Consider the following 25,624-nt stretch of genomic DNA (forward strand, 5'->3'; position numbering starts at 1 on the left):
ATTTTTCAATTGAAAAGTTCTGTGCTACTTTGTAAGTTATGTGTGAGAGAGTGACAGTGGTCAGTTTGTATGCTTTTAACGCTACTTGGTAGCTTAAGTGCAAAGAAGCACCAAAGGCCAGCATTTATTCTAATCACATACTCTGTGCAGCATCACCCTCAGCGCTCAGTGGCCCACACCAACCCCAGCTGGCCTTGCTGCGGGCACGCGGCACAGAACGGAGCCTGGCGACGTGTCTGGCTGAAACATTTGCCCTTTGGGAACTAGTTAAATTCAGGGCTGAGCGCGGCCGTGAGATCCTCAGCGTGGTCACAAAACCCCTCGAGCAGCCCGGCACAAGGAGTTGCTGTCCTTGGTCCTGGCCCCACGTGATACCCTGCTGCTTTTCACTGCTCTCATTCAGCTGCAGCTCAACAGAGGTTTTCACCATTTTGGACGCTTCTAGGTATGCCTGGCCTATATTTCACTTGCAGAGCCTAACCATTTTGTAACTGGCACGCATGTTGTGATGAGGACATTTAAAACTATGAACAAACACAAAAACGACAAAAAAGAAAAGGAAAAGAAATACATGAGAAAAGGAATAAAGGGTTACCTACATTTTAAAAGTGATTGTTTTTTAATGTATATTCAGTCTGCTTTAGTTATTGTATGAGATGATCAAGATGTTACAAACAAAGAAAATATACATTCCTCATCTTGCATGGAACACCACAGCATTGCAATGTGTGAGAAACAAGAAAAATCTAAACTCCCAAGAACTAAATGCTTTGGGTTTTTTGCTTGTACTGGTGTGGTTCAAACTTGTTCTTTCCAAAGGCTGAGGTAGGCTTCTCAACTGCTGGACTGAATGCTACATACATAAAAACTTCATGTCTGCCATAGAAAGCAGCATGGTTTTCACTCTTGTTAGAGATAAATTGGTGTATCCTATACAATACAGTACAGTATCGTATTGTAGGTGTAGGCTGATATTCACAAAATAAGTCTATATTAATTTCTCTCTATATTAATTTCTATATATATTCTCTGAATTAATTTTACTGTTAGAAGAAAAAGCACTGGATTACAGAGACTTGTAGCACAGTTTATGAGGAGGAGCCACTGACTCTTTAGCAGATCATTCTGTCTACTGGATATTTTCTAGAGCATTGTCTGAACTAAAGCCTGCAATTTAAAATTTTTGAAAATAGGACATAGCCAAATTCAGTTAAAAAATACAAAAATACAGTTAAAAATTAATTTATCTAACGTCACTTATTTTTTCACATTTTTCTCATTTTTCATGTTTTTCTTTTTGATTGACAGGGCATGGTAGGAACCAAACAGAAGCAAAAATATTTGGATAACAAAGCCAAATCTGAAAGAAAAACTGTAAAGGCATGGTCTCAGGGCTACAGTTCTGTTGAAATTTGTGGCAGAATTACAGATTATTCATTAGGAGAGTCAAAAGAAAAGCGATGTGATCATTGGCTCTAGTGAGATCAAGACTTGAACCCACAGCTCAGTCATGGTGTTGGCTACTAGTATCTGACTGTGGCAGCACGCAGCAGCATAGCTACAAGTAACAAGAACTACCAGGCGCCATCTTACTGTGTGTCCGAGAGACATGGGTGCCCAGGCATCAGACAGATTCACTGACACCTGGCCAAGGCTTCTGCTCTGTAGTCATTAATTAGAGAAAAAAGTGGGAATTCCCCCTTGGAGCTGAGAGGTTGCCCATGCGATAGGATGGGGGCCCTCCGTTTGTACAGCTTATTGTGCTGCAGCTCCAGTAAAACTGCCATTGTCCAGCGGTGAGATGCTGAAAACCTTTGGCTAACGTTAGCTACCCCTGATACTCCCTGGGGCAGAGCTGCAGGATCAGGGCCCTAGAGAGCTGTGTGGCACATCTCAGAGAACACGAAGGATTTTCCATGGACCCATCACCCACAAAACTTTGTCAAAGTACTGTAGCTGTAGCAGCAAGTTATATTGCATATTGATTCAGGGAAAGTACTTACCTTATTCTAGTGTAAAACCAATGACAGCAAACAATGAAATACAACACAAGTTAGAAAATGCCTTTCAATGCATGCAGCACTGTGATTAGTCATAAAACCCTGATGAGGTTTAGAGGCAATATAGGATTTTTCATCTCTTTTGAAAATAAAAATTGAACAAATTATTTCCTGATATTTCAAATCAATGCTTACATTTTTATTTTCTATAAAATTCAGCATGCACTTTTTAGAAACATAATAAAAATGTCATAAAAGCACAGACTGCATCAGATTAAATTTGGCATAAATGTTGTGAATATTCAGATAATTACCTAATGTTTTAGTATTTCTGTTCTCTGTCATGACTATGTTTGTACTTTAATTTCAATGCATTTTTCAAATAATTGCTTTTTATTAAAAAATAAAGTAGATGAAAATGCTTTTCCACATAAACACTCTTTGCTAGAGCTGGGATATATAATTTGTATTTTAATGTTGCAAAATAAGGATAAGCATCCTTTGCACCAAATACAACTGAGTTCCTCACTAAATCATTTGTGCCAAAAGTGTGAGAATATCTTGACAATGAAGAGCATGGAGTGATGGCCATGGAGGGATTCGTTCTGTTTCCCAACAATTAACCATAATACAGTAGGGTGTGTAATATTACTTGCATTCATTGCACAGCTCCAATTCCCATGGATTACATCATGAGTTTTGGGGTACAAAGAAAGCAACACCAGACCATTAGTATTCAGTTTATCATTGTTCTTTTATTCTCAATATCTTTTATCAGAATTCAGATTTGAAGAAGTCAATAAAGGCCTTCCCTATATACAAAGAAATGGCAGTTCAAGTGCACATGCAGAGAAGGGAGTGGTATCTGTGCAGCAGACAGGCTGTGAGCTCTCCTTCGAGAGCGGAACAAGGTGCAGATGAAATGCAGAGTTGGAAATGGGCTGTTCTTAGGGCAGAAATGCAGGGACACAAAAAAACACTCTGAAGTCTGGAGTAAAATACATTTTTTTTATCCTAAGAAGAGCCACAGTGATGGAGTCACGTGAAGGTTGTGCCCAAAGCTTTCTTTACAGCTGCAGAGAAAAAATGTGGCACTAAAAAGGAATTATCAGCACTAGCTCTAAAGGGACCTCTTGCTAACTAATATCTTCTTCCATCACATGATACATATCAACCGTTATTAAAATAAGTTGGCCAATGGTTAGTTGGCAAGATCAATTCAATGTACCCATATTCAAAGCAGGTACTGTGTTGGAACGAGGTGCTCAATGTGAGCACTATTTGCAGCTGCAGTACAGCATTAAAAATACTGCTTTTCAATGAGCGATTCAAACAATTAGTTAAAAAGTGGGGTGATTCTAAGGAACGTACAAAAGCACTCATCCATTTCTTATCATCGCTATTTATTTTGCATGGACAAATCATCTGCAGGCTATTTTTCCCCCCAGCAAAAAAAGGAAGCAAATAGACTGCTTTCTGAAAATGTGTTTGCTGGTAAGAGGAGGATGTTCCTTGATTCAGAAATCAATTAGACTGAACAGTGCTGTGACACTGGCTGTGTATCACCCATGGGCTGCATCTGTGCTACAGCGTGGCAGCGGGGCTCATGACAGAATTAATTTCAAATCTCTGCATAGCTAAGAGGTGAGGCATGTAAAAAGGTATCACATAGTTGTCCCTGGGTGGACAGTCTCTGGGGAGGACTGTAAGGAGGAGCACAGATATTCCTCACATCAACTGGGGAATAAAATCCTGAAAAGCCTGGGTAGTACTACAAGCCTACTGACCCGCTCTACCTGCAGCAGGTGCCTTCCTTACTTGCCTTCCTACTCCAGCCCATAGTCTGCCCAAGGTGAGCACAGCTAACTTGCCCTCGGGCTGAGGGAAAGCTGGCAGAGCTCTGCACACTGCTGGGTCTGCAGACAGCCAAGCCAAAGAGGTACAGGGAATACGGGAGAATGTTTGTGATTCTTCCACTACTCTCTGGGCTGACAAGATAAGTTGTATGGAAAACAAGAGATTTCCCTGTAGCCAAAACCACACCTCCAGTTACATGTCAGCTTCTTGCTATAATGCCACACAGGTGTCTGCTGTGGTGACATGGGTTCATAGAGCACAAACAAGCATGAAACCCACACCATCTGTGAGCAGACCTCACATGGGGCCAAAGAGGATAATCTAGATGGTGGCCAGAGGGGTGCATGTGCGTGTACATCAGCTGGAGTCCCTCAGGTGGGTGGAGGTGTGGCAAGGTTATGAGGGGACAGAGAGCAGGCTGTGTAGGAAATAGAGCACCAACACCTCCCAGAGCCAGGGGTGTTCCTGCCCTTCTGAGTCAAGGTCACAAGGCCAGCAGAGGTAATTTCCAGTTTGAGAACTACAGGAGTTTCTTAAAGTATCTGTTTTTAGAAAGATAAGCCAGGCAGAAACTTACTGACTCCCTATAAAATCAATGGAAAATTACATTATGACATCACCCTGCTAAATGATTTTAGTGCAGGCCATGCCTCTCTGCTGTAGGTGAAGAGGAGAATACACTGCCTCCTCTCTAGATGGAGAGCTGACTCAGTGAGTCAGCATGTTTGCCCCAGGGCTGGTGGAGTTTCTGTGCCTGGGGTGACATTTCCATCACCTTCATTTCTAAACCGTTTTTTTTGTTTTTGGTGGGTTTTTTTTTTATTTTTTTATTTTTTTTCCTCCCCAATTCCTTTCCAGTTTAAATTGAATGGGGAAAAGCACAAGAGAGCAGGCAAGGAAGACTGATGTGTCCAGAAAACAGAAAACCGCCGACATGTTGGTTCTACTCACAGCACTCACAGCATCTTATTTTGTATTTTAGGTACCTTCAGGCCCTCATACTACCAATGGGGAGAGGCAGAGAGACTGGCAGTGGCAAAGCATCTGATGCTTGGAAGCTCAAGCTGCCTCTGATGAGTTTTTCTAAGATAATTCTTCTTCCTTGTCCACTTTTTTCTATTTCTTACAACAATTGAAAATCCAGAGATTAAGGCCCACACTGATCATTGGAAAGTGAAGCAGTATTAAGAATTAAAGCTAAGTCCTATCATTGTGATTCAGGACATGTCTTAACACAGCTGGTAGCCCTGGTGTGTACAAGGTCAGCTAGAGCTAGTGCTAACAGACAGAATTCCATTCTATCATAAAACAAATCTTATGATTGAATTGTCACAACTCAGTTCGTCTGTTTTGTTTACAGCCTGGCAATTTCATCATCAAAGTTCTTCAGAATTTAGCCTAAAATTCCTTATTATAAATCTATCACACTCCTACTTGTGCTTCCCAGGTTAATGGGTAATATTAGTCTCTATTTTTTCCCCACGATTATTCTCTTTTTATTTTATTTTAATTGCAAGGCAGAAAGAAATTGAAATATTTCATAACCAGCAGTGCTCTTATCTACGGTTTCTTGAACACTGTGAACCTCCTGCAGGTTTATGATTTTTCCTGTCTTAAATGGTGCAGCATCCTACAGCCACTGATTAACTAAGGCAGGAATCACATCCATCCCTTTGCTCCTTCAAGCTTTAAGCTTAATGTTATGGAAGCAGCGCCCAGCAGGGTGTAAAAGCAGCAGAGCGTGTGCAGTTACTCAGTGTTGGGACCAGTTTGGCTTGGGGTTGATATGAGTGCCATGCAAGCTGGTGCTGCTTGGTGGAAAGAAGTACAGGGCGAACTAGCAATCAGATAATCCACTTTTCTACTATTACAAAATGTTACTTGCAGTTTCTCTGCTAATTCAAATTTAAAGACAAAAACCTTATAATTACACATTCTGGATGCTATTCAAGCCTGATGTCTCATTGTTGGTTTGTAAATTATTCAATAAAAGGAACGTTTGAACCTATCTATGGAGCAGGCACGCCTCTCTCTGCCAACCACTGTCAGCGATGAGTTCCCACCAGTGAAGCCACTAGCATTTCACTTCTACTGGAACTAAATTGTTAGAGAAAAAGCAGGTCATCTCTTCGTGACGTAACACAGGAAAATGGGTTAGCTGCGAGCGGAACCCATCTTAATAGTGGGAGAACCAGGAGGGTGAAGACACTTTACTTGGTAAAATCTTGACAAGGGGATGAATATAGCTCGGACCATAGGAACCTGATATAGTGAACCCTGTTTCTGAACAGTATCCTTCTTACTAAAAAAGGAAATGAATAAGGCATTAGTTGCTAATGCAAATTTTTCAGAGGCACAACAACATTACTCTGTGCAAAGAGCAATACAGCAGACTCTTGTATCTTTGAAAGGATATAAATCAGCCTTGCATGGCAGCACACTATTGAACAGAAATATCCTTTTTTTTATGCTCCAGCACAATATATCTCACAGTCATTGCTACACTACAGGAACACACAAACATTTGGTGGTGATAAAGCCCCGCTTTCCCTCCTGTGTTTTTCCATGAGGCACAACACCTACCCCTGCTGTGCCACATATTTCATTGCCATCTTAGCTGCTGCTGATTGCAGTCAGGGCAAAGCATTAGCAAAGACTGATTCTCAAAGGTCTCCCTGGACCAAAGTGATTCTTACTGAGCTTAACACTTGTGCCATGCTGGAGGTATTTCTGAGATGGGGTGGGATGGGGTGAAGCTGATACTCACAGGACGACTTCTACGTGGTCCAAAGCCCACTGATCATGACCTGTTCCGTTGTGACGGGGCTGCCACCAGCGCAGTAAGACTCCTTTCATTCGTGCCTCCCTGTCGTCACAAACACAAGAGCCTGTGAGAGCTCCAGACTACAAAGGCTTACACTTCTCTGTCTCCCCCCAAGAGGTGCTGAGAGCAAATACAAAGCATTATTTGTACATCCCTAAACACCAACAGCCTGTAGGCACAAAATATTCAATGGTGAACAATTGCACACTCAAAAGGAAGAATTAAGCATACTTTCTTCTTATCCTTTAAAAGCATATTATGCTTTTTCCCAAGTATTTAATAAGCACTCTCCTTTCTTTCTTAATCAGCCTTCTGCTTAAACTTCCTTCTTTGCTTACCCTCTCATCAACCTTATTTTTCTTGCAGTGATGCAAAAATAGAGTCTTTCCTACCATAAATGTATCTTGTGCATTTAGACGTAATGAAATGTGACTAGGTACTCACAGGGGAACATTATAAGACACTCTTTGGGCTTGTATAAAGTCCTTTGGCTGATGCTGTGCAATTACTTGCCATGTAATTCCATTATTTACACTGTATTGGAGAAGCACTGCCTTGTCTACAGTGTTAGGATCACTTAGATTGGTATTGCAGCTGTCTGTTTGCGAAATGCTTCCAATTTGCAAAACGAACATGATTTTGCTGTAAAACAGAGAGAAAAGGGATTGTCAATATGCAAAAAAGTATCCAGACAAGAACAATTGTACTTCCAGGTATATTGCAGTTATTAAAAATTTCAGGATTCTCAAGAATCATTTCTTTTAATATGTAAAATAAGTTTTCTCACATCTAAAGCACAGCTCCTCTTTCAAAGTAATAATTTGCTATGTACAGCATATTTCCATATATTTGAAGACAATAGATCCAATTTTACAAAGTACCTGCAGTCAAATGAGGTATACAAATAGAACATGCAAGTGAATGTATGAAATGCTAAAAAGGGCAAATAAAAGTTGAACAAAGTACTGAAAGGATTTCAAATGTTCTACCTAGGCATTCAAATAAGAAACAAGGAGTCTGATTTATATCTGGCCCATTTGCTGATTCACTCTGCTTCTAATAGTTCTTTAGACAGTTAAAGACAAAACCAGTCCAGAAAGCTGTCACTCTGTTAAGGGTCAGCACAGGCAGGTTACATTTGTTTTTCTGTGGCTAAAGAGATTCAACAGAAGAAAAAGTACTCATTTTCATTTCCAGGTGAATGTAATTTTATTTGACAACTGAAACAGGAAAATGAGTCTGTAATTACTGATAGCATCTTCACTCATGACTGCCATTGGAGGCACATGCAAACATGGCATTTGTTTTATCAGATCAGGCACTGGTCCAGGCAGTCTGGTATCCAGTCTTTGCCAATGGCTTCATCGTCAGTTCTGGCTTACAAGGCAGCTCTCTGTTGGACATGATGAAAACAGCTGACTTTTTCATTTGACATCGCTTCCTCCTCATTCTATCTCCCAAATCAAAGTCACAAAGCACCACATCTAACTGCATGGTAAAGCCAAGTTAGTTTATCCTCTTCAATACTGCCTCACATGGCTCCACACGCATAGAAAGAATTTCCTTTCTCATGAGCTGCTGAAGGAACATTTTCTGCTCAAAGTATTACCTTGCTCGGGTGAGATCCAGAGGCTTAGTCACAGCTTGTCGTACTTGACATCCATTAAAATAGAGTGAATCTCCATGGGCATAGGGTGCCAGCTGTCCACATCCATTCCCTATCACTCCCCCCTGAATGGTTTCCCAGTTTATTTCAGTGACTCTTTCAGATTCAAAATTATCTTTAATATAACTGGGTAGATCATGGCTAAAAACAGAGCAGTCATCACCTAAAAATGAAACAGCAAAGTTATAAAACACAAAGAAATGAAAATAATTGAGAAAATTCAATTACAATCCATTGTAGTTACATTCAAGTTAGTGGCTCAATACACAGGGTGACTACAGGCTGAATATGTTTCAGCAAATCCATTAATAGTGTGCACATTGCTGCACAGCATTCATTTTTATGAAACTGAAGCTGCCAATCTGTTATTTCTTACAGCAGTACAACTTCAAGGATTGCAATAGAGCTTCCCCCATTTTTCACTGGTGCCAACATAAGAAACCTCAAATTGATGCTTGAGGGGAAATGTCTTTAAAACTGGGAAGGAATCTGACCTCGTAAAGTTATGAGACTGCCCTGGAAGGCTCTAAACACTTTGGCTCCACTCCCGTAAAGCAGTTACGATGTAATGTGGACACTCAGGTGCCATTAGACACGTGCTTATCTGATTGAGGCTTTAGAGCAGAACACCCTTTTGTGATTGTGTGCAGAGCTGAATCTCCCACAGGTGCCATCAATTTCTGGATCACATGTACACTTCCCCTGGGAGTGACTGCACCCTTGGAAAGAGTAGAAGGCTGAAAGTCATATCTGGGTAAGCAGGTAGCCACCTCCTGGCTTCAGTGAAGATTGAATGGGCTTTAAATACAGTGCCAGACAGCAGAGACTACTGATTCAATCCAGGAAGAATAAATGCAGGCAAGAGCTGTTACCTGCAGCCCTGTCAAATTATGAATTTGAAGTCTGTTACTCAAGTACTCCCATGATGAATTAAGACAGGATATATCACTCTATCTTTTTGTTTAACTTTGGGCTATATTAGACTGCAGCAGTTGTATAAGAAAGAAAATGAAGAAAAGAAACCTTGATATCCTTCATCACAAATGCAAATAGCTCCAGTTGTGCAATATCCTCGACCACTGCAGAGCTTAGGGCATGCTTCCCCAATGTACACGTGGTCAATCGCCCAGCTTTGTTTCTCTAGTTCTTCTCCTTTCTGAATCCACCTGAACTGAGTTGCACTGCAAATATCAAAACCCAAATACGATATTATGATATCTAAAAGTTAAACACATTTATACAGAGAACTTCAAATTTGCCAGCAGAAGATGAAATGAAAAAAAAAAAATTGCATGAGAGAAAGAGCCAGCCTGAATGGGTTGCAACCGTGTTATTGGCAGTAGCCACTTCTATTTAAATAAGCTTTCTTAAAAACATTAGTTTTACATCAGACCTAAATCCAGCAATAAAGAGCACTTTAAATCCACCAGTTGTTCCAAAGCTAACAGTGCCAGTGAGACAGCTGACATTTTATAGGCCCACAGTGAGCCAACCTTTTGGTAGCCTACCTGGAAGAGACATGATCAGGCAGCTGGATAGTTATTCTTTTCCACATGGAGCTGTTGACAGAGTTATAGATGGTAGCTTCATGGAATTGAAATGGGGAGCAGCCAATGCTATTAGATGAGGAAGGAAGACAGTGTGTCTGTACGAGCTGCCATGAATCTGTTCTATAAGAAACAAAAAAATTATGTTTTTAGAACTATGGACAGAATAACGAAAGGATAACAGGGAATCTCTAAAGGTCACAACACCACCAGTCTCACTAAACAAATCCAAAGGATTGTCAGCAATAGTTTTTGTACACTGTGTAGCCACAGACAAGAGCTGAGAGGATAAAAGCCTGGTGCAGCCATGGAAGACTTTCCATGCTCTGTATTTACTTACAAGCATTTAAGTACAGAATGTGCCATCAATTTTACAAATTATAATGCACGATTATGCTACAGCACAGTGTTATTACAGAAATAATGTTACTGTTTGTCAGTTAAAGACCAAATCAGAATTAAATAACCTCCACCTGTTTACAGTTTGGTCCTAAATATAAACTCCTGTACAAGACTAAAACAACAGTATCCCATGAATGTGGTTTTCTGTGAACACATTTTTAACAGTAACATGTACATAACTGTAACTGCAAGCTCAGTCAGCATCTGGGATAAATTATAAAGAGAATTTATGGGAGTTATGTACAGAAATCCCAGTGCTTGCAAACAGAATTTGTTCAGCTCCTGTTACAAGATGAACATCAAAACAAATGCTTTAATAAATAAAAGCCCTTGAAGTTTTTAATTGCACACTATTTTTTCAGTCCATATATTCTGCTCTCATTTACCTTGCATCCTTAGTATACTCCAGCATCACAGAGTGGAGGTCCCCACAAGATGATGCCTCACAGCCAACCACGATCTATAGCACAAATAAAATTGGCAGCTGTAACAAGTCAGGCAGACACTTACTGTGACACATGATGAAGTGTTGCTCTATTTTTTATTTTTTACAGGTTGCATAAAAGAGATTGCAAACGTAGACCTTGGAAAAAAACCATTGAAAGAGGATGGATAACAAAAGACACAGTACTTTGAGTACTGCTCAACTGTACCACATTGTTATTTTCAAACAGAATCCTAACACTGATATCCCAAATTTCAAATTAGCTACCTAAACAAACATTGCTTCTGACACACAGAGAGGTGGGCGCCTCAGCTTTTGAGAAAGTGAAATACCTAACTTTGTATTAATCATCCATGAAATTTTTAAATCATCAAATCGTTGACGAGTAATCAAGCCAGTCCAATTCAGAACAGAATTATCCTGCATGTACAAACAAGTAACCATATTTGTGCCACGTTAGAATAGAAAGATTACTGCATTCCTTATGTAGTACTGAAGAGGTAACACAAAGCTAAATTTTAAGTATTTCAAAACCAAAGGGCAGCCATGCATTAGAGCTGCATTCTTAGTTTAGAAATAAAATCCTTGCTCTGTCTGGGGAAGAGAAAGGAGGAGAGAATCTGGAGAAAAAAACACTTTACTCGGTAATGCGAAAAATTCAATGCTGATGGGTTATCTTAATTTTGCCCTCAAAATAGAGGAAAAAGATGATATGCTGGCTAAAATAAGCAGCAGCTCAGAGGGGTCTTGGCATGCAGTAGAATCTAGCATGTCAGACTCCACTTTTATATAATTTCTTTAAAGACAGCATACTGTGTATAAGTGGTCACAGCAATGCTTTCATGGAGTACATTAGTCAATATAAAATAGGCAACAGTGTTGAGAAAATATTGATTGAAAATAGGAAATCCTGGAGCTGTCTTGTAAAAAAAAAAAAAAAAGCAAGAAAAAAACATAACAAGAAAATAGATAACTATTTTTATGACTTGGCATTCATGTTATTTCTCGGCTCATTTAAGAGATGGTGACTGGGGAAGGACCTAGAACATTTCCGGGCAACAACTACATAAGTATTTTCTTATTGCCACTGACTGTATTCAGAATTCTACCTTAACAAAGTAAAATATCCAGAAATGTTACTCTGATTATTTAGAACAGTGTCCATCACACAAATAAGCAGAGGTGTTCTTCTACTCTGAGCACTTCTGCATTTTTAGTAAACCACCTTGTTTCCAGTCCAATTCTGTGTTGCCTTTTTTCTTTATTCACCAGCTGGAGGGAATTCTGCATGTCTTATATTCTCATCTTAGAAAATAACTCTCACTGTATTGATGATCCAGTGATGTGGGAAGAAAGGGATTAGACTGCCAGTAACCCCCAAAGGATACAGGCAATCAGAATTATCTGTCATTTAGCATTCATGCAACTTTTCAGGTACTCTAATAATTAAAGTCATACTTTATGCATCCAATTGTGCTTCATAGCTGGAAGAAGGAGAATTTCTGGAGAGAAATTAGATGGTTTTTCATTGCATACTTTACACTGCAGAGAGAGAACATTTCTTACTTTAAACTGCATCATGTATCCTGGTTGTATAATGAGCTCCCTGGAGGACAGGATGTTGTGTGTTTTGTCCTTTTTCTTATTTGGCCAGTAGAGATGGAATGAAGGATTTCCACAGAACCCTGCAGTCCTGACTGCATTAGGGTAAAAACTCCAGTTTTCTTCATGAGAGGTGCCTTCTGTTAACATGAGTTAAATGCAATTACTGCGTTGTCTTGGTAAATATCAAGGCTTAGTAATGAATCCACAGAATCACTAGATATAAACAGTAAATCTCTGCTCACTGTTGTGACATGCAGTAAGTAAGCTACTAGGAGAAACAGTAAAAACATCAGCTCCAGACAGCCAATTTAAATTTTAAAATAATAGCATTTCAAAAAATATGATCAAATAAAATTTCCCTGTTCAAAAATTTACATGAATTGAGGTGGACTGAAAAAAAAACCTTTCTTACAGGTGTATCCATACATTTACACAAACACTCCTGAATTCATGTGCATATATGTATTTACACATCAGGATATAAACAGTAGTTATCTACAACGTGAAAAATTCACACAGCTCAAAAAGGAGAAAAAGGATGTTTGCAAGTTCACAGGGCTTTTCTCAAATAAAATCACAGCAGACAACGGAATAGCTGTCACAGCCTTTGTTACCATCATCAAATGTATCCACCAGCTGGCTGGGGTTGATCTCTGCTCCACCAATCAGAATGTTATCCAGAGCCCACTGCGCCCGATCAGGGCCTGAAACCACAATCCCGTTGCTGATGGTGAAAGGCTGCCACCACCGCAAGCGGGTTGTGTTGGTCAGAGCATGTTCAGGGAGAAGGATGTAGTCATGCCTGACTGAGATGTATTTTTGGTAATCCATCTCGTGAAGCAAAGTCCAAGTTATTCCTAGAATGAAAGGATGCAGATTTAGTGATAAAAACAAGTGTAAGACAGAATCTTCTAAAAGGTTGGAGGGCTATAATAGGAAATCAGGAATAACAGTTACAGTCTTCTAATAAACAAATGTTAACTTTTAAGGGTAGCTGGTGAATGTTATTCATTACAAGAATAATCTTGTAATTGTATAAAAGCATCAATTGGCTGGAAGCCATCAATTAATCAAACCAAGCAGGAGGATTATGTAAAACTTCTCCCAAGCAATAGATGGAAATTTTAGACAAGAAAATTACCTTTTCAATGAATAACACTCTTACTGATTTGTATCCTTCTGATAACTTCTCAGATATTTATGGTGTTTGAACACCGAACAAGGCTGTAGTTTAGATGAAACTTAGATGTACTTGCCTCCATCAATGGAATAGTCCAGCAGCACTCCCTCCTTTCTGCAAGTTGGTCTGTGGCATGTTGTCATGTTGTTTTCACTCCCAATTCTTCCCCAGTACTGTAGAAATCTAAATGTAAAGACTTACATCTAGTAGCATACTTCACAGAACTAGAAATTTGCTTTCTGTTAACAGATATGCTGAAAAAGTTTGAAATACAAAAACTTTTATGCATGTAACATCAATGTAGAAGTAGAAAAAGGGTTTCAAAAAACATTGTTTTATAATTCCCACTGGAACTCATGGAATTCAACAGACAAACACAAAATCCTCCTCATGGGAAGGACTAACCTCCTGCAATGGTACATGCTGAGAACTGATTAGCCAAGAGCAGCTTGTAGCTGCTGAAGAATTCCCTGAGCTACAAATGGTATTGCCTGCTGCTCTGTGAGTGTTTAAGAGAGTTTAAGAGAGTTCCCCATGACATAACATGACATACTTTGCACCCCTCAGGTCCAGATCTTGTGTGACAGCCTGCCTCACAGTTTGACCTCCAAAATACAGAGTTGTGTCTTCTGCTAGAATCCCACACTCAGTACAAGTATTTCCTCCTTCCAAAGACATCCATAAATCTGGCTTAATTTCTTCATTGTCAAAGCGTTCTTTTAGGAAAGTCTGTAACAAAGATATTTAACATAAAGGAAAAGTAGTTATGATCTTAAGCCTTTCTGATGAACAGGGCTGGAACTGAGTTTCAAAACATATTTGAAAGGCTCGTGAAGATTGTGAAGATTTTTTTTCTCCCAAGTGAATGAGCAGAAGTGAACTGAATTGACTAAACATGCAAATATTTTAGGGCTAGATTTTAACATACTGGGGAGCCAATCCAGCACACCGGAATTTGCATGTAGAAAGGAATAGGTCTATTTCATAACTGTGGTCATTTAAAACTATACAGCACCACTCCAGTCTGTAGCCAGTATATGTGTAGATATTGCTGTTCTACATTTTCTCCCCAGCAAAAGTTGTACTGCAATGAAACGTCAAGACTCTTGTATTTTTTGTTTCAGTAAGCTCTTTCGTGATAAAGATGATCCTTCTACAGGACTTGATCAATAATAATCATGGGCAATTGTGATTTTTATCTAATGATAATCTAAGGATTAACAACGAATGAGCTTTATTAAGCAGTGTTACGTAAAAACGAACAAAACAGTTCTTGGATACTGCAGTAACAGTTTCATTAAAAAAAGTGATAAAAGAGATGGAAATGGACTTGATTATCTTCATGCTGATAGGAACCAGAGTTCAATTTCCACTGTGATCAACCTCCTTCTCTCAGTCAAACACATATCTAAACTCACTCTTTAAAATACGCAGTAAAATTACCTTCAGTGTTTGGGTCAGATAGCAGTTTGGACCCGAATATCCAGGATCACAGATGCATTGCTCTTTCAGGCAGTCTCCATGTCCTCTGCAATTTTCCAGACAACCAGGGCCCAGGTAGAAATTATCAATGGCCCACTGCATATCTGAGTATTTCTGGTAGAACCGAAACCTCACAGGACTGTATGTACAGAAACAAAGAAAAGCAGACATTTGTGAAAGAACTTTGCTCAAACAAACACAGGTAGTTGAAGTGCTTATGACTTATGACTGTACTATTCTCCAAGCTTCCAAAAGTAATATCTGGCAGTCTCTGTTGAAATGACATACCCGTGTTTTCTCCTTCTCAAGTGTACTATGATATCTAGACATGATGGAAGCAGGAAAAGTCTATTTCGGCTCCCCAAATTTCATCTTTGGTTATACTTTCTTTGCAGATTACTCAAAGATACAAAAGATTTTAATTTTTGCAGAAAAAATCAACCCAAATAGTTTGCATATGTGTGGACTACTGCAGACAATAGGGGAACGCTTCCACTCAGAAGGGCCATAAATTTACTCTCTAATTGAATGCAGCTGATTGAACACAGCAGAACATGCTACACTGAAGTAGGTTTCAGAAAAGCAAGGATGACTGTTCCATTTGTTCAGAACAAGAGTCATGATCAATCTTGACAGGAAACAAAACTAGGCAGTAAATGTTTCTATTCTGTACTTTCCTTGGAAGAAAATGAATAGGGACATGTATCCACAGTTGTGTTTTTCAGGAGGTGAAAATCCAAGAATCTCAGATAAAACAAGTTGCTAACTCATACTTACTTGCCCATGAGGTTTTCAGGTAGTGAGTAAGTTACTCTTTTCCACCCTTTTGTAGGAAAGAAGACAGATGGCTGTGAAACACTCCCAGAACATTTTGGATCAGCAGGTAAACACTGAGGTACCAAATAACTCCAGCTAACACCAAAGTCAGTGGAGTATTGCACATGGACCTGATTTTGTGCAAGTTTTTCTGAGGTTTTACATCCAACAGAAATCTAATAAAGAAGAGAGCATAAGTAAATTAGAATTAATTGTGGTAGTGAGTAGAGTTTATAAAATATTTGAACCTGAAAAAAGGCTGCAGAATTTTGCTTGAAATTATGGCAGTAACAGTTCTTGTATGCTATTGTCACCTGCAGATCTCATCCCAATATTCACAAGATTGAGAACAGTCATCAAATTCAGAGTTTTTGTTGTTGGTTTTTTTTTTTCTAGCTGGTTCATCTTTATGGACATCCAGGTTTTGTCATTTCTGCCCCATAGCCCCATACCTCACAATTGATATTCTCCTCTCCCATAAAGTCTAAGATTTGAGTATTTCAGAGAAGGCCACCCAGGTCAGTTATGTCCAGTAGACCTTCTTTTTAAGACAGATGTGCAAAAGGATCTTACAACTTTCATGTATTGCTGGATTATTTTCTCTCTGTAGGTAAAGGGATGTATGAAGGGTGGTTTAGTTGCAGTTTTGATGTGAATGCATGCCCACATAGGAGAGGTGTGGCCATTTTTGAACTGTTTTCACTTCACCAAGCAGCTAAAATAAAACAGGCACCTTATACATGTTTAATAATGTTATTACATGATGTCCATACAACTTCTGTGCTGGAAGATAACAGTGTGCCATCTATGAGAAAGGTTTGCAGTATTAAAGCTGGCCAACAAGTAGCAGGTGAGACAAATGAAAACAGCTAATTAACACTTTCCCCTGCAGGGAATGGCTCATGAATAGGTATAGACATCCTCTCAGTTCTTGAAAAATCTACTTAGATTTGGAGGAAAATGATTTTTAGAATATTTATGTAGAAAACTGTGATTTTACCTTGAACTGCATAATCCAGCCTTCTGTTGGAGTCAGGTCGTGGGTAACTGCATAAACCTCTCTGCCATCATGGCTCCCACAGATCATAACACCATCAGGAGAATCACAAAACCTCTCAATTGAGCAATCATCATGGAATAACCAGTGTTCATTCACTTGAAAATAACCGAGAACATCAGTAAGTGACAACATGGGTTAAGAAACCAATCAGGAAGTAGAGTTAAACAGTAATGATATGTTATTTTTTAGCCTACATGCAAATTATTTAGTACTCCTGAGAATGTCAATGTCTCTCCCAGCTGTATACATTTATTACATTCATTGCTCTTACAACTCTCTTACATAAGCATCATGGCATTATTTTTTAATGTTCATGATGTACAGGTCTGAGATTACTGAAAACATGAACTTCTGTTGCACTGCATGTTACTGAAGAACTTTCTAATGTTTGTTGACCACATGCCTGCATGAAGACCACTCAGCATTGTTAGTTGCTAAGCTTTCTGAAGTACTTCCTCTTCCACGAAATGTATCTGGAAAATGTAACCTAACCTTCCTAAAGGTTATTTAAACCAGTTAGCAAATAGGAAACAAATAGGTTAAAAAAGCTACCTAGAATAACCTGGTTTCTTTCCATCCTTTTTTTTTCTTTTTCTCTCTTTGAAGACAAATTCATCATCTAAGTAAATTCACTCATTAGAAAAAGGAAAAGTTACATCACGTATTTTTGTTTTGCATTTTGTGAACAATAATAACAACAAAGCTAAAAAAAAAAAAAAAAAGAAGCAAAGATGCTCATAGCAATAGGATTGTCTATGACATCTGTCATAGGGGACAAAGATTCAGAGGTGCAGCAAGAACTAGAAATCTGTGTACTGACTGCTTGCTCTTTAACTCAGATCCGTGTAAAACTTTTACCTGTGGTTTTATCTTCCTTGAACATATCGAAGGCGATCCTCCCGGTGGGCCCTGCATCGGCAGGGGAGCGCTCGTGCTGCGGCAGAGGAGCGCTGCTGAAGGTGTCCAGCATCACAGTTCTCTGGTCAGCTGAGCCAGAGATCAACACGTTGTCGATAGCCCAGTCGTTCTGGTCCAGACCATCATGTTTAGGCTGCCACCAGCGGAAGCGCGTCCCAATAGTTTTAGCATCGTAGGGGAGGAGGATGTTCACAAAACTGAAATACAGCGTGGAAATTAGTTGTAGGAAACCCGCAGGGGAAGGCCACTTCTCAATGCTCTGTATTGGGTACTTTGACTGGGTCCACCCCTGTTGTCTCTTAGAGCATGTGGAAACTGGGAAAATTGAGAAGGTTAGGTAATCTAGCATATCTTCTCCCATGAGAGACTGCCAAAATAAAGAACCCTCATAAATCCCAATGTCATCCCTTGCACAGAGGCTCACAGTAAGGTGAAGAGGGTCAGCAGCTAGTCTATGGCATGAGTTGTTCAAATTTGCTTTAAGGAACAAAATGCAATGGTCTATGAACATAAGATCCCAGGGAAATGCTAAGAAGGGAAGCGCTGAATAATAATTACTATTTTCAGCCTGAAGCCATTCAGTGAAATTTTCTTATTTCCATTACAATAGTAGTCAATGGCACACTTAAATCACTTGTCCAATTAAAATGCTAATGATTTGTTTGTGTATTCAAATTAAACGTCAAGCCATATGTCCTTCCCAGCCCCATCTTTTAAACTAATAAACGAGGAAAGGGTTCACCTATATCTGTGCATGCTTTGAAATTCACAAATGTCTGAAAAGAGTGTTTGAGTGCAGTGTAGACATCTTAATGGGTATCTATAGAAATTCAGTTTCTCCTCTATACACCATTTTCTAACAAGTTCAAATAGCCAGTCAGCAAGGAGCATGATTGTAAGTGAAAGTAACTTGCAGAACGGGATCACTGCAGCTATCTTCCTACACTTATGGCTTTGCACTTGAACTAATGCTGATGCTCAAGCACATGCTTTAAAGCCGTTCACAAATTTCTGCAGCACTGGACAGACTCTGTCTGTCTCTTGAAGATTTGATATCCAAACCAAAGCAGTAAAAAAAGAAATAAGTTGTTACAAAACATTCAAGACCATCTGACCTACTGTAGGATATTATATATGCAGAAGAAAGCATTTACAAACCCAGGCTTGCTGAATTGATCATAGAAAATTTCCATCAAGAGGCTCCAGGTAATTCCACCATTCACAGAATACTCCAGCAGCACTCCTTGGTTACGATTGTTAGGAGTTATCAGACATCCATACATGAAATAAAACTGGATGAATTCTGCACTGGTGAGATTCAGATCCACTGTAACTAGCATACGGCTACAGCCCTTGAAAACAATGGAAAGTTATGTTGGCTGGTGCTACCTGGTAAAACTTAGAAAAAGTGTTAGATTATGCAGTTGCTGTTAGTAAAATTACATATTGTAAATCTTCCAGAATGGTACAACTTCTACAAATTATAACAACAGTAAAGCTACAACAGAACAGTAAACGACTTTCTCTAAGAACAGTTTCAGGTATGTTCCATCTTAAAAATACCCACCCATGTTGCTCCCTGCACTTACAGCTTTATAATATTAAACCCCATAAATGGTATTCACCTCTGTGCTGAATACAAGAGTTACAAAAATCCACATCTCCAATGTAGAACATGAGGTTCTCCACAGAGTTGATGAGCTGCTGATTGTGTCTAATGGTTCAGTTGATGCAAATCATCAAACAGCACAGCAATTTTAATATATGTGCTTTCCAGTAATGCCTTGTATATTTCACACACTTCGCTTACTGTTAATTAGTGGTGCCTACTTAGTCCTACTGGAAGGAATTGGAAATGCAATAATTCCATTAGTTTACTCCAAAAAACTTAGTTTTTTGGAGCATTAGTTTGTACCTAGTTATAAATGGGTATGAAAAGCACAAGTTTTATGTTTCTAAAGTTTCATCTAGTCATTTTTATAGCCCTGAGGCTATCTAAAGCAAACTGCAATTCAGCAGCAGTCCAGGTTATGCAGCTATGTATGCAGCTAAAGCACAAGTAATTATACTCCAAGTTCACGCTGAAAATAAATTAAAAAACAGTGAAATATCTGAAAGATGAGTCGACATATGGATGTATTTTCATGGAATAAGTGCATGGTAGATGCACATAAATATCTTGCTATTCATTTACCTCTGTGGGCTGATTAGAAGCAGCACCTAACTGCAGTCTCTGTGGAAAAATGTAAGTGCTACAGGGAGGCCATTATCAGTGGGTGGGTCTGAAAGTCAACAAACTTTGTGCTTTGTTGTATCAGGCCCTGCCACAGCCACTTTCAGGAGGCCTCCATGCCATTACTCATTTTCCTGGCTGCAGAAAAACTGGAAAATGCCCAGATCATGCTATCTGATTTGTCTGGCTGGCACTGGTCTGTAGAATCTATCTGACTTTGCACTTCAGCTAGCAAGAGGGTATAATTTTTTTAATGTTTTATGTTTATTGTGTTAATATTTTTTAACACACTGCTCTTTATTTAACTTTTTAGATCTAAAGCAGCAAGTCTGTGCTGAATACCAACCCCGCTAAAGTGAAGAGCCATCCCGGAGGCCACTGCTCCGCAGACTGTGCTCAGCTTGCCTCCATTCACTGTCAGCCAGTTCTGGTTGGATGGCGAGCGATTGAAGTTATCTTTCAGTTGTGTTGGAAGGGGAGTCTCTGGCTCATCGCAGTACAGCCCTCCCCAGTGCTCATCACAGCTGTGGAGGAAAACAAACGCAAAATTCAGCTGGCAAAGGTGATGCACAGAGGTTTGATCCGCGTCGTGTTATCCCACATCAAGGTGCAATGTTATTCCACACAGACTGTCTGCGTCATTCACTAGCTCACAACTTGCATGTAGGGGTTTCAAACATCTGCTGCTTTTTGAAGTCGTTAGTATGAAACAAAAATGATTTTAGGAAGGATAGAATTATGTAGATGTTTTTCCCACTCTATTTTGTAATGGAAAGTACTCCAACACAATGTTACCAGTGAAATAGATTTTACTTTGATAGACAAAACTAGAAGGATGTGCCAAGCATAGGAATGTCCAACTAATGTTAAATTTACATGAATTTCTGTAAAATCCTAATGGATAGATAATTTCCTGTTGTTCCCTTATACAGTCCTCATTTTTTTTTCCTCTTCGAAAAACCTTGTAATGTCTGGAAATCTGGATAAAAGCACAGAAATGTGCTTTGCTACTATGTGTATTTCAACAGAGATCATGCCTTGGTACTTCAGTACTGCTGGGATAGAGGCCAAACAATAATACACCTATTCTGCAGTGGAATATATTTCTAATACACATAGTCACAGTAAAATTCTCCCATTCTCCCATTTCTGTTACCATTTGTGACTGGAAAAGCAATACATCCATCTGGAAGATATTTCTCTGTTGCCAAACAAAAAAATCTGGGGAGGTCTGGTTGTTGTTTGGTACTTTTGCAAGGCTTTATGTATCAGCCTTTAGGCTGATAGTTTGAGGATCAAACCAGTCTGCTGCCATGGGCAAACTCACTTATGAAGCCAATTCATCAGGCCATCAAGCCAACACTAGTTCTAAGGCAAAAATCGGCCTTGTGAAGAGCTGGCATATATTCTTCCACTTAGCACGTGTTCCATTACCAGCCCTGGAGCTCCAGCAAGGATGAGCATCCAGCAGCAGGATGAGGGCAAAGGGACAACCCCCTTGGGAATCAGGGATTACTTCTGGGGAGCTTTGGAACTGTATCTCCCCAGCACGGTGTGTGGACTCAAGCAGGCCCTCCTCCCTCCTTTGTGAGAGGGGAGTCAAGCTTCAGTGTACAGTGCAGCCAATAGCAGAGGCAGTGTGTGAGGAAAGGACCAGCAGCATTGCTCGTGGTGTGCTTACAGGCGGAGATCTGCCAGAACTAACCACAGCACTTACCCAGACTCCTGAAATTTCTGTTCCCAAGTGGTTGCAATGCCCTGCTCAGTTTTAACTAAGACCACTTAAAAATTGCTTGACACAATTTTTAACCTTTTCTGTGATTTTGTTATAATTACAGAGGAGTGAAATGCTGCAGTGCTGTGTAGGACAGCGAAAAAAGTACACTTACACACAGTTGTCTTGTGTGCACTTCCCATGGCCACTGCACATGTCTATACAACCATCTCCAATGTAGACATTGTCAATTGCCCATGTCTGCTGCTTATCAAAAGGAGCAGGCTGGTGCCAGCGGAATCGAGTCGCTTGAGACCTTTGGGAAAGAACGGAAAACAGAAGGGTAATACTTCTAGGCAAGCCAGCCCTTATTGTGACTGAAGAGAACTGTCAGTCTTGTGGCTAGACTGCTCCTGGAAGATTCACTTGATATCAATATAACCGAGGGATGATTCCTGACAGCAGAAAGGTCTCCCAAAGGCAAAGATGAGAGCTCCCACTGAGCTGCACCAAAGCTAAATGGATTTGACTGGCATACTAATAGACAGTGAAGTGGCTTCCTGAAATGTGTAATAGATAAGGAGGTCCTCCTAGCTGGGTTCTGGCACAAATCTGAGGCTGAGAACTGGATCAAGCCAAAATCACCCAAATCTTCCAGGTTTTACACCAAGCCTGAGTTTCACTGTTTTGGCAATGAACTAACCTGACTTCTTCCTCTGTGAATGCTCCTGACTACAGTCACATAGTGCAGCTCTAGACAGAGGGTTGGGTCCTACACTAGATGCTGTATTTATAAACCTACAAGGGTAGGTAAGCCCTCTGTGGGGCGGGTGAGACCAGCAGTGGTGTGAGCCTGCCTTGTAGTTTCTTCCCTGTCCTCCATCCTGGCTTTGGCTGGAAATAGTAAAACATTATCTAAGGTGTGATCCTGTCTTTCAATAAACCACTTTCATTTTATTGATTAAAGATAGAATGTAGGTCTTTTTTCAAACACCTTATTTTGATATAGTTATATTAAATATTTCATCTCCTAGGGTAGATGGTGGCAACCCAGCCAAAACAGTCTGGGAACACCAAATAGCTACTCATCTCACACAGCTGCATACACCTACATGTGAATAGTTCTGAGGACATGAGCTTCTGTCCTTTTCAAGAATAGTTTTAAATTCAAATTAGTAGACGATTTGCAGTACAGCACTAGATGGCAGCATTGAACTTTGTACAGACTGCTTTCTTTCACAACTCAGCTGCAAACCTCAAAAGAAAGAAACAGCAAAACCCCCCAAACCTATGCAGCCTAAAAGTAGATCCTTTATGATAAGGTCATAGTGTTACACTATGAATTATTTCTTAATAAACTTACTAGATGAAGTGAATGGAGAACAAGTTTATGCAAAAAGAAATCTACTGCTGTGCTTACCAAATAGTGTTTTTAAAAGAAATATTTAAATCATGAGGCATTCCTTGAGGACTGAGAGACCTATATCTCACTCCACCTACATTAGGTTTTGCACTTCACTAACAGTTTACAGAACTGATGCTGCTGGGAGAAGCTTTGTATTTGCATTTTAAAATCAGCTCTAAGATATAACTAAACGTTCATTGTGTTCTGCAGGCCACAGGCTATAGGGCCCTCTGGGGAGCATGGGCCTTAAAAAACTCTGCCATTACGGGTGCTGTGTGCCAGTCCAAGCTGTTCACTAGGCAGCCTTCAGGTTCCTAAAATATATGGATACAAGTAGTCAGAAATACACATGCTATTTCACAGCCTGAACTAATTAAAGGCACAAAAATTATATTGCTCCTTTAGTAAAGATGCACTTGACTTTACTACTAGCTGTACTATTCCTTATACTTAAGCTTAATTTCTTTCTCGCTTGTGAGCTAAGGTTGTAATATCCTGTCTCACACAATCCCTATCTTACAGTCTTTGTGAAATGGTATTACTTGAGCCCAGATGTGTAGTTATTGGGCTGAACAGCTTTTTTTTTTTTTTTTTTTTTTTTTTTTTTTCCTCAGAAAGACATCAGACTTCTTTGGCATATGGCAGCCACAAAATCTCAGCCTTAAAAGCACAGCTATACATAAACCCAAGTAAATCTCAGGTGGTATATTCCTTTCAGGTCCAAATTCAATTAGTCTGGAGTACTACTCCCAGTTTTTATTTATCCTGTGAAGCCCTAGAAAGCCCTCGCTACATGGAAATTTAGTTTTCTTACAAAGACTGCCATGTTAATGGATTTTACAGGCAGTACATAGTGAAGCAGTGCAAATGAGTTAGCAGAGGAGATCATTGCTCGGAACAAGCTCTGCATGTACTATTAGATGACATAAAGCACAGCAATGGAGATAGGGAAGAATCTAGATGTCAAAACAGTTAGTAGCAGAACATGGACTGCCAGTTTCAAAACCTGTGGCAACCGGATAGATGCTCTCAGTAGAATTTCTGAAAAATACAGGTCTCTGTTTCCAAACTTGTATTTGCAGTAGTTGGCATCCTTTGTAACTTCTCAAATAAGAATAATCTACGCCTGCATTGTGACTGCAGTTAGCTCAGCCTAGCCTCATGTTAGGAAACGGGGCTCAGCTCTATGAGAGAAACTGCAAAATGAAGCTACGCTGAAGGCCTGATGTTCACACTGCCTTTGTTTGCAGAGCTCTACTTTAGGCAAGCTTTGCCCTGGTTTTATCAGGTATTATCAGGTATGACCGCACGGGGGACAGTCACAGCTAGCACTGCAAAACAGTGTATCAAGAAGGACATCAACTGGAAGTCTGAACTACACAGTTAGCTCTGTGTAGATCTTTCTGGCAGAGACAAAACCACCACCAACAAAATATCAAGCTGTTTTCAGGGCATAACTGTGAAGTGTATGGCTGCACTCCAAGTAGCAGCAGTCAGTGCTCCTTTCACTGCACAAAATGAAGCCTCCCAGCAAATCCCTTAAGTTTTCTTACCCCAAAGACAAAAGAATGTACAACAAGGAAAAAGAGGTAAAAATGAGGCATGTGTAAAAACACGAGCATAGAAGTTGAGAGAGATGCAAAGGCTACAAGGAATGCACAGAAAAACAAGAAGCCTGCAAAGTATTACTTTTAAAACACCAGCTCATAGCCAACAACAGCAAGCACAGGATGCAGGTGGGTATTCAGACAATTCATATTAGCCATCAAAACAACCAAACATAGTGAGGATGCCAATACCATGAGATTCTTTTAAGAGCTTTCCCTGCTCCACCCCTTCACAGGACAAGGCATACAAGAATTTCCTATTTCTAAGTTACTAGAAAAAGTAGCTTTGGAAAAATTGGCAAGGTACAATTATTTTAACACTAGAATGTTTCATACTACGATACATAGTCATATATTTGGATTTATTCTGCAGAAAACCAGAAGGACATACCTAGTATAGGGAGGCAGAGGCAAAGTAATCCGGGTCCACTTGTTGAAAGTGTCTGATATGAGAATCCTCTGTAGATGGTATTTGTTGCATTCCACATTAGTGGGAAGACAGTCTCTCAAAATTGGGTGCCAGGTAATTCCAAGGTCCACGGAATACTCCAGCTCAATGGCTAAAGGTGGAAAGTTGGTAGGTTAGCTAATATAGAGGCCCACATCAACAAGCTAGCTGGTAAGCCCAAAGATCTTTAGTCACAATACTATGCTGACAAAAGAACCACTCAAAGCTTTTCAAAACTTCGTTTCAGGAGCATGAAAATAACCTCTTCAGTGGCAATGCCAACGGATGTGCTGCATGGTGCTGAGCAAGCACAACTCAGAAGGCTGCAGTACACAACAACCACCCAACACAAAGCACTGCAGGTGCAAAGATAATCTGTCAAGTCACCAGCATTAATTCAAGCCAATTTCTTGTA

General features: G+C 39.8%; 1 protein-coding gene across 2 annotated transcripts in view; it reads right to left on the reverse strand.

Annotated features, from left to right (window-relative positions):
• Nucleotides 1-25,624, reverse strand: part of RELN (reelin) — a 269,232-nt gene that overhangs the window by 2,393 nt on the left and 241,215 nt on the right. Inside the window, exons 46-64 of one of the 2 annotated variants that reach the window (XM_042815611.1) lie at nt 25,153-25,321; nt 21,925-22,065; nt 20,382-20,559; nt 18,961-19,154; nt 17,743-17,999; nt 16,825-16,979; nt 15,786-16,000; nt 14,970-15,147; nt 14,080-14,255; nt 13,603-13,709; nt 12,961-13,203; nt 12,308-12,483; nt 10,683-10,756; nt 9,856-10,017; nt 9,371-9,528; nt 8,291-8,510; nt 7,126-7,323; nt 6,625-6,723; nt 1,259-2,139 (exon numbers count right to left, since the gene is read on the reverse strand). In XM_042815611.1, coding sequence (XP_042671545.1) covers nt 2,010-2,139; nt 6,625-6,723; nt 7,126-7,323; nt 8,291-8,510; nt 9,371-9,528; nt 9,856-10,017; nt 10,683-10,756; nt 12,308-12,483; nt 12,961-13,203; nt 13,603-13,709; nt 14,080-14,255; nt 14,970-15,147; nt 15,786-16,000; nt 16,825-16,979; nt 17,743-17,999; nt 18,961-19,154; nt 20,382-20,559; nt 21,925-22,065; nt 25,153-25,321 — 3,230 coding nt within the window. In that variant the 3' untranslated portion in view covers nt 1,259-2,009. Of the gene's footprint in view, nt 1-1,258; nt 2,140-6,624; nt 6,724-7,125; nt 7,324-8,290; nt 8,511-9,370; nt 9,529-9,855; nt 10,018-10,682; nt 10,757-12,307; nt 12,484-12,960; nt 13,204-13,602; nt 13,710-14,079; nt 14,256-14,969; nt 15,148-15,785; nt 16,001-16,824; nt 16,980-17,742; nt 18,000-18,960; nt 19,155-20,381; nt 20,560-21,924; nt 22,066-25,152; nt 25,322-25,624 lie in introns of those variants that run through there. The other variant, XM_042815609.1, reaches the window with a different exon arrangement.

Source organism: Centrocercus urophasianus, unplaced genomic scaffold (genome assembly GCF_019232065.1).
Source record: "Centrocercus urophasianus isolate 14NV4802_14NV808 unplaced genomic scaffold, USGS_Curo_1.0 seq_15, whole genome shotgun sequence".
In the NCBI taxonomy this organism is placed as follows: Eukaryota; Metazoa; Chordata; class Aves; order Galliformes; family Phasianidae; genus Centrocercus; species Centrocercus urophasianus.